Source organism: Bactrocera dorsalis, chromosome 4, assembly GCF_023373825.1.
Source record: "Bactrocera dorsalis isolate Fly_Bdor chromosome 4, ASM2337382v1, whole genome shotgun sequence".
Classification (NCBI taxonomy): Eukaryota; Metazoa; Arthropoda; class Insecta; order Diptera; family Tephritidae; genus Bactrocera; species Bactrocera dorsalis.
The window spans coordinates 20151181-20160600 of NC_064306.1; the positions used below are offsets into that span (position 1 = coordinate 20151181).

Consider the following 9420-nt stretch of genomic DNA (forward strand, 5'->3'; position numbering starts at 1 on the left):
ATGTCTGATTAACAACCATCCGTTAGATAAGTTTGGGTTAACTTTACCGGAAGAAAGAGTCTTGGCTGAGTTAACCAGAACTTATCAGATAGGTTGTAAGGCAGACATTGAAAAAACGTCCCCAAGATTTATAATTGCTTTGTTTTTGTTGTTTTTCTTATTGATCGATATATCTACAGATAATTTGATATCACTTCTTCCCAACTCTATTATTTTTAATTGAAAATGCACACACGTACATACATATGTTAGGTTTGAAAAATTTTCTGAGACAAATGATAATCGCTTTGTGAATTATATTTTATTTAAACAGTAAAACATTTAGAATTTAGTTAAAATCATTCAAGCTAAAACCTATATACATACATACATACACATATAAATGAATATATGGTACATAATTATGAATAATAAAATTGAAGATAAAAAATATGTGTTTAAAACAAGTTGTGAACTTATAAATTATTACAATTTTCTTCATATAAATGTTGTTTAAAACAAATAAATTCTTCAAGTTTACGCTTTCGGTTTTTGTGGGATACGGGTTTAATTCTCGTGATTTTAAATTTTACACCAAATCTCGATACTTGTGGTATTTTAATTGTATGAATTTGTATGTAGCTTTGGTAGGAGTGGATTAGCAAATAGTCTTCTATGATTTAGCTCGTACATGTGGGATACGAGGTGTACGTTGCGGTAGCTTGAAATAAAATAATGTGTAAACAAAAAGGTTGTACCCAGCTGCACACCAAAAACATATACTAAACTTTAACAAAAGGGATGCTTAAAACAAAGGAAAGTAAAAAACAATCGCATCCTAACACTCGTGAATGCAGTTGTTGACTTGCTGCTGGGTTGCCAGCCCAGCGAGCCACCGCGTCGCCGCAGCGGAAGTAATTCCCTTTGCGCTATTGTGGCTGATTATGCTGCCAGAAGCAGAAGCCGCCACCATTCTCACCACCACTGGGGGTATTGCGGATAATGTCGGGGTGGAGAGCAGGCTGCGAATGGATGTCATCCTTGCCCATTATTGCATCGTCATATCAAACTGTGTGCATATTTGTGAATATTACGTATCATGTATTATGACAAATACATACATACATCCATATGTACTTAATCTGTATGGTTGCAAATGTGAACATATTGAAACTCATACAAGTTTTTTTTTCAAATATACTCTTTATGGTTTTTATAGGAAAAAACTAAATTAAATTGAAAATGTCTCTCCCGGTGAGTCTTTTATGTATGTCAACTCTTTCGTTCTCGCATATAATTTTTTGGCTTTGTCCATTTATACCCGTATTCATCCGTCAGGATCGTACCGCCAAAATCTTTACTTTTGCTGACTGCTGACTGTTGGCTTAGTTTGATTGTCGTCGGCCAGTTGGATTCACTTTGGTGCGTGGTGTACTGTTGGTGTGCTTTTCAGGCTAGTATTTTTCGTAATGTTTTTTATTTATCGCACAATGCATTTACCCATACTTTACCCATTCTTCACCGTGCTTAATATTTAAATATATCAATATGCATACAAACTATGTGCGTATGTAGTGTTCTATGTGAATAAGCGCGAACACCTAGGTCGAAATGTGTGCTTGAATGTGGTGGGAGTCCTTAGCATCCTTCTCAGTCAGTTTACACTTACATACTGGTTGTGGTTGTTATGAGTCGTGTTGTTATTTTTTACAAACAATTAGAACATTTTCCAGCTGTTGGCAATTTCCAAAGCAACCTTGGGTCAATAGCTACAATCATTTCATTGCTGTTTTTATCCTTGCGGCTTTGCGCAGTGTTATTCTTAATCAATAAACAGCCGAGTTTCCATGGTGATATCCTTATTGAATGGAAATAAATTTTCAGGACTCAAAATATTAATACACGCTAATGACCACGGTTTGGTCGATAATCAAATTAAATTTGTAATTTCTTGTCAATACAAAAATATACATACATAGATACAAACGGTCTTATATTATAGCCTTACAATTCGATTCCAAATTTACGCATTTGTAAACACATATCATTTATAATTTCATATGTAATAGTACAATATTTAAGCCGAATCAGCTGTAAGCCCATTTTTGCCTTTATTAGAATAAGACAGTTGGAGACCGTGCGGTATACTTTTATATAATCAAAATTTATAGTTATAATTATGAATTGCCCAGTCGTTGGTTCATTTCTAAATTTATGCAAAATCTTTACTAAAACGATCATTTTTACCACGCATTTCAGATATTTCTGAAACGAAGTTCAATATCAATTTCGAATTTTTACGTAAATCTGTATTATAAAATACCCTTAAACACAAAACATTTTAACTTGTTTTATGAATAAAATAAATATGTATAAACAAACAAGATATAGATAGGTGTTAAGTCTCTCCAAAGCGTATGTTCCCGTATGTCCTTCTTCAAGATTATTTAGTTATGGAATTAATAAAATTTAAAATTATTTCCATTCAATTATTTTTACCGAAGTAAATTAGTACATGATTAAAAATCAAAAATTTAAGGTTATGGTTCAAAGTCCATTTTTTTGAAACATGTAGATTCAAACCTTGTTAAGGCAACCGGTATTGCACGAAACATTATATTCAAAGATTCGGTCTAAATACCAATTTCATTTTATTATAATTTGCATTATTCCATATAAGTAGTTTCGCAAAGCCCATTTTCTTAGCCTCTCGAAAGTTATGTTTACTAAAATTCGCGCTAACAAGAACTGTTGCAAGAAGCAAAAGACATACTCGTGTGAATGTTTTAAAATGCTTTGTTCAATAATGTTTAGTCACTACGATTTTTTTTATTCACTTTAGTTTCTGGAATATTGTTTTTCTTATAAACATATTAAATTACAAACAATAGAAATCACTTAAAATATATATTATACTTTTTCTATTTTTGCCGGATTTCGAATACCAAGAAATACAAAATTTAAAATTAAAATATTTTAAATTCCACCAACAAATCGATTAACAACGTTACAACAGCTAAATTTTTGACACACAGAACGGATGATTTTTAAAGAAGTAATATTTTAGGTACATACATATGTACATAGATTGTTTTGGATATTTCAACATTTTTTGGTAGTTAACACTTTCACAACACCGTTTCCGATATTAATTTTCATTTGTGTGTCGGTATGTTAACATGTTTTATTGGAACGTACAAAAGCAATCAAAGAATAACACAACCTGATAAGACGTTCAATTAAATGGACAAGTGCGTTCAGAAGACAAGAATTAATAGAGGAACATAATAATTATTTTCGAAACCTGGGCCCCCGCACAATAAACTGCCGTAAGGTAAATATCATAGGTGTATAAGTATTTATACTTGTATATGTATATAAATATACATATATATTTTGAATATGAATGCGAGAACTTATATACTTATATATACATACTTATGTTAAGATATGTTAAAGATCTCACATAACTATAGTATTTGGTTTGTAAAAATAAATTGTGAGAATTCGTAAGTTTGTATAAAAATTAAAACTGGCTGCACTCAATAATCTATTCCTCAACCGTAATTGTGGAATTCATACTAGTAATTTTTTTTAGAAATCGTGATACATACAATACTCGTATTTGATAAGCTAGCTGTAAGCGTATGATATTAATTGGCCTTCCGTCGTTATATCGGATATTCCATAATTTTTGGGAAATCGCATGTATCTTTTCGGTTGCAGAATTTTGAAATAAGTCTTTGATTTTGATCACTATTTATTACCTAATTTTGGCAACTTTTTAGACTTAATTCAAGAAATCTAGGTTAATGGGCACATAAGGATATAGTTAGAACAAAGTAGTCAAAATATATACATAAATAATATTTATAATATTATGTACTAGTAGATCCGGCAGCGAGTTGCCATAGCCGTGGTAAACATTAAATACTACTATAAGAAAATTATTCAACGCATGCAATATTATATACGAATAAAACGAAAACGTTATTGGCTTCATAAAGATCCAAGACATCACATTCGTTTGATTTTGAAGCTGAATTGTTAATAGAAAAAATTATGAATTTTCCATTTTGCATTTTATTCAATACATTTTTACATGTTGTTATTTTTTTACTTTTAACATAAATCAAATATTCTAGACTATCCTTTCTTTGAAGTTGTATCAAACTGGAAGTGACAGTGTGCTAAATTTTACTAAAATCCGTTAAGTAGTTTAGGTCTAAACTTGCTACGTAAGCTGTGCATTAGGAATTACAGCAACATAAGTAAAAAAAACAAGTCCCTGCATGGTACAAATTGAAGTGTATACTTACATACGAGAATTACTGAAAGATACATATGTATGTATGCATGATATGATAAGCAATGCCCGTGATAAATATTGATAAATAGTGAACAGAAAAGTATATATGTATGTACTTATATTTACTCAATAAACACCTTCAAATTTTCTATTAAAATTGTTAACCATGCCTTAATTTGTTTGTAGTTTTATTTGTTCGTACGTATGTATACTTTTATCTTGTGCATTTTATGAATTTACTGACGTGATTTTTTATTTGAACCCTTGCCGACTGCTTTCAATACTTCGTAAAGTATATTATCATATGTATGTGAACTGGAAACGGGCACTGGCTTATTAAAAAAAGCATTAGAACATAATTAGATAATATTTTGAATGTAATAAGATTTTTGTGCACTTGTAGACAAATTCAGATACTTTCCTTTGCTATAAGATTTATTTTCAAGATATAAAATATTCTGAAAATTTAAATATGAAGTATTGCTCTATATGTATAGTACATATTTATGAATTTATATACTCTTATATACATACAAATATTTTATAAGTATATTTAAGTGTTTATGTATGCATTAATACTTGTTTGTTGGAATGTTTATAAGTGAGAAATTCTTGTGTAAATAAATGATAACATTTATTGTATTGTGACAATTATACTATAGCAATTACTTTTTGCAAAATCTTATCGCTTCAACATTACCAGGTACAATAATGACCTGGCATAATTATATTTTAATTTTTGGCTAACATTTATATTTTTCCAGAATATGTGTGTCTACTGTAGATTGAGAGTATTCATACTTGGATTAACGGTCCTGATAATAAAAACTCATTAATTTAAAATTTCATGAAAGAAATTAAGTAAATTGCTCAATGGATTGGTCGCACTGTTTTATAAATTCTAACAATAAATAACCAAAAATAAAAAGTCTTTTGACAAGTTTGAACTCTTATGCTACAAACAACATCTCTCAAATTGAAAAACTTTTTATTTTTACTCAATTAATTAATTCATCCAAGAATACCTATATACTTTTTCAGCAATCAACTTTACATAACAAAAACCATGAGCGTTTAAACGGATATTTTGTTGAACTAATTAGTAAAATGTTATGAGACTCATCTCACCAAGATAAAGCGTGAAAAGTATAGTAGAGAAAGTCTCACAGTTGGTATTCACTCACCTTGGGCAATTCTGACGGCGGGCATTTTAATTCTCATCTTTCCTGAGTTAAAAATTAGTAGGGTTTATTGAAGCCTGACGATGAGTTTATCCACATCAAGAGGCACTCCGACCGCGGCTACAATATTTTAGATTATCCGGAGCGTTGCGTGTTTAAGCCACATACGCGCGATGTGATATGTAAGTATATTAAAAGGAATCAGTCTAAAATATTAACTATGTGCCACGTTAATTTCATTCGTAGACCTTTGTTGAACCGATCCAAACTCGGATTTCACACAACAACACTTGGCTTTTAGGTTTTCGCAATAAAGAGCTCATTTATATATTTTTAAAATATATTTTGGGAATTCAACGTACCCACAGTTTTAATATTTTGATTTTCGTTGGAAACATGCACTTGTTCAGCTTTATGTACATATGCACATATACTTGTATGTAAATAATCACAATACTTTTTTTTTAATATTTCTAATTAACGATAGGAACCTTATACACTTTTTCTTAAACAAAATATAACAAATGCAGTTTGTCTTATATACATAGGTTTGTCGGCATTTGCGGAATGTTACTGCAGCTCTGGAAGCTCCACTTCTATTTAAATTTTTCGCAACTTTTTTGTTATTGTAATTCTGTATCAACGCGCATTAATTTATATACGTATGTGTGCTTTCATTTTATTTATTGAGGGTTTGTTATGTTGTTAATTTTATTGTATTTGTCACACATTTACGCGTTCACCTATTCTAATTCGACAATTCGATTCCAATAAGAATATTTCCCAGAACACTTGTAAGGGAGCGAACGAGCGAGAGAGTTAAATAAAACAGTTACCGGTCACTGGTTGTTAATATTGGAGAGAACACTACTACAAACTCGTATGCCTTTCGCTTTTGCACTTCCTGCGTGCAAGTGCGAGTATGAGTGCGTCCTTGCGCGCCGATGTCCTGCGAGTGACTGTGGCCACATACATTGGGATAATTCAATTTTATCTAACGGTTTTTACACTTTGATGCCAATTTGAAAATTTGATTTTGGTTTATTGGTTACGTTGTTTGTGTCGTCGACTACGGCAGCGGTAACGGCGCCCGTATGCTGGCGGATGAAGGTGGCGTTGGTGGTGAAGTCGACTTTAGCACTGATGGAAGGTATGCAGCCAACTCTACTGCATTAGCGACGGGAATGGATAAGCAGCTGATTGACGAGGATGTCTCTCAGTTAGCTAGATGAGGCGGGATAAGGGTAGCATGTTATTTACCGCCACACTTTCACATAGGAAGGCCTCTGTGCTCATATGTTTGTACGTATCCATGTGTACAGTAGTTCAAAGTTATGTATGTACATTCATTTATACATACACACTTACATACATAAACAAATGCGTGTATTTTTACTCTTAGTGGGTGGATTCATATCACTACTCTATCGCACCACTAACTTGTCCAAATGCCGCCTCTCTGCGTCCGATTCACATGCGGTGTCTAATCTGTTTGTTTATTTCCGCCGCTAATTCAAAACTGGACAAAGGAATAACTGATAACTGTAGAAACATTTCCGATACAGGTAGATAAATGCTCGAATAGTTCCCGCGGCGGCTTTACAGCGTAACTTGTTTATTTATGTTTTTTTTTAATTTTTGATGTGACACTTGACTTGTTTGTTAAGTTCAATTTGTATGCATAACTCATTGGAAATTGGCCGAAGGTATGTGGAACAACTGAGGCAACATTTATTCACTGATAACAAACCTTTTTTGATTTGTACGTATAAATGTGTATATGAGTGTAACATCGAAATACACGTTTTTGCAAAAGTACACAAATATATATAAAAAAAACTCCACTATTCATAAACTATTTTGCAAGAAAGCACGTCCTCACAACGCGACAGTCCGTGTGCGTCTAACTAATAAACTCACATTAGTCGCATCCGTCCATTTACCATTTACCATTCATACGGCTACTGGCTCTGTCATTCTGTCGCGCTTGGCTTTCTTTGTTAGTTTTAGCTTTGCTCACTTCTCCTCCATCGTTGACTAGCCAACCGGCCGACCTTTCAGCTCGGTTGAAATCGACTTGACTCGAAAGTCGCCACTCGCCACTCACGAGTTAAATAATAACATACAAACAGCCAAAAATACATACATTTGTATGCATGTACATATGTATGAATGTAGATATGTACGTAGGGCTGGCTGACTGCTGGCCTTACTTGCTTGCTCACTCGCGCTCACCACAAACACCGTGATAAAGTGGCGCGGCGGCGTCAACAACTGTGTTGTGTTGGTGGAGATGGTGACGGTTACGGTGACGGTGGCGATGACGACAACTACGACTACGGCGTCGACGACAACGACAACGACCACGGCAACGATGCCTATAACAACGGAGTTGGTAAAAGCACCTTGGGCAGCAGCAAAGGCAGCAACAGGGGTTTCTCATGAGCACACTTGTGTTTCGTTTCGGTAACATTGGAGTAAGATGCGAAGGAGTGTAGTGTTAAGATAAAGAGCGGACTGGTGCGTTATGGCTAGCGTTATTAGGCGGATGAGGGGGGATGTGTTGTTCACCGAAACAACAAAAACAAGAATGAAATGAAGAGGTGTGGAGTATAAACGTTCGGACGCGCCACCACACAGTCTACATATATTGTGGATGCGTTGTTACTTTTGACTAGAGTGAGTAAATGGACTATTTGTGTGCGTGAGTGTTCGTCAGTCGGCGTCCGGAGAACGGAAAGCGGAGGACGATTTGTGTCGTCTGCTCAGCAACACATGTACGAGTTCGAACAAATCTACAAGCGTGCTTTGTGGTAGTTCGTCTTCGGATGTATGCACATGTATATCTACACATGTTATATACATATGTACATATATGGAAATTTATTGTATGTATGTACTGTACGAATGCATGTGGCAAACGGTGTTGTTGGCAACAAAAGGCCGCAGAGTTGTAGCCATTGATGCTGTTATATATGGATTTAAATCCATTCACACGGGCATCTACATATGTGTCGCAATATGTATGTATGTACATATGTATATTTATACATATGTACATATATGAGTGAATAGTAGATAAGTACATAATATAATATATAAATGATCGTTCAATATTTCGTTTCTAGCATATCTTGTTTACTTATGGCTTTGACAATACACTTTTACGATTGCCGCACCTTGCGTAGCTGGTCTGACCTCAACTTTACCAATGACACCAGCAACAACAACACATATGGATACCTTAGCTAGTTGTTATTGTTGAAGATATTTACATATAAATATATATTATCAAGTATTATGTATGAATGCGTCAGAAAATGCATGCAAATATAATATATAAGAAAACACATTGACATATCCATAAATATGCATATGTATATGTTTGTACATACATACATATGTATGTATACTTTCTATAATAATATGTACTTGCTGACCACCATATATGTACGTATGTTTGCGTTTAAATTGGTGGATGTACTCGCGTGTATGTATGTATATATGTACATATATACTTATACCATTACATTTAACGATTCAACGAAAATTGAGATTTTGTGGTCATACGTGTAATCCTTCGGCCTCTATGTTGTATTTGTGGGTATGTATTTGCTTAAGTATATATTTCTGTTTACATATGTACATTCATAAAAAATATTTAAAATTCTACATATTTACCGGCATATTTGATTACCTCTCTCCTGGCAATGCTAAAACGATTTTGATGCTTCGATTTAAGTTAAGTTATTTTTTATTCTTTTACATGTGTGCGTACAACAAATATAAATAAATGTATAGAGTAATTGTCGATATCTGTATATAGTATTTAATTTGCGAGGTGTACACGTATATACATATGTATGTACATATATTTATACAGAAGCAAGTACAACGGTTTAAAATTTTAAATATCTTATTCCCAACAAACAACATATGTAGATATACAAA

General features: G+C 33.2%; 1 protein-coding gene across 1 annotated transcript in view; it reads right to left on the reverse strand.

Moving 5' to 3' along the window:
* Positions 1–7607, reverse strand: part of LOC105224076 (B-cell lymphoma/leukemia 11A) — a 62290-nt gene extending 54683 nt beyond the window's left edge. Inside the window, exon 1 of the mRNA XM_019989504.3 lies at positions 5473–7607. Within this exon, the coding sequence (XP_019845063.2) occupies positions 5473–5509 (37 nt within the window). The 5' untranslated portion in view covers positions 5510–7607. The remainder of the gene's footprint in view (positions 1–5472) is intronic.
* Between the last annotated feature and the right edge of the window lie 1813 nt (positions 7608–9420).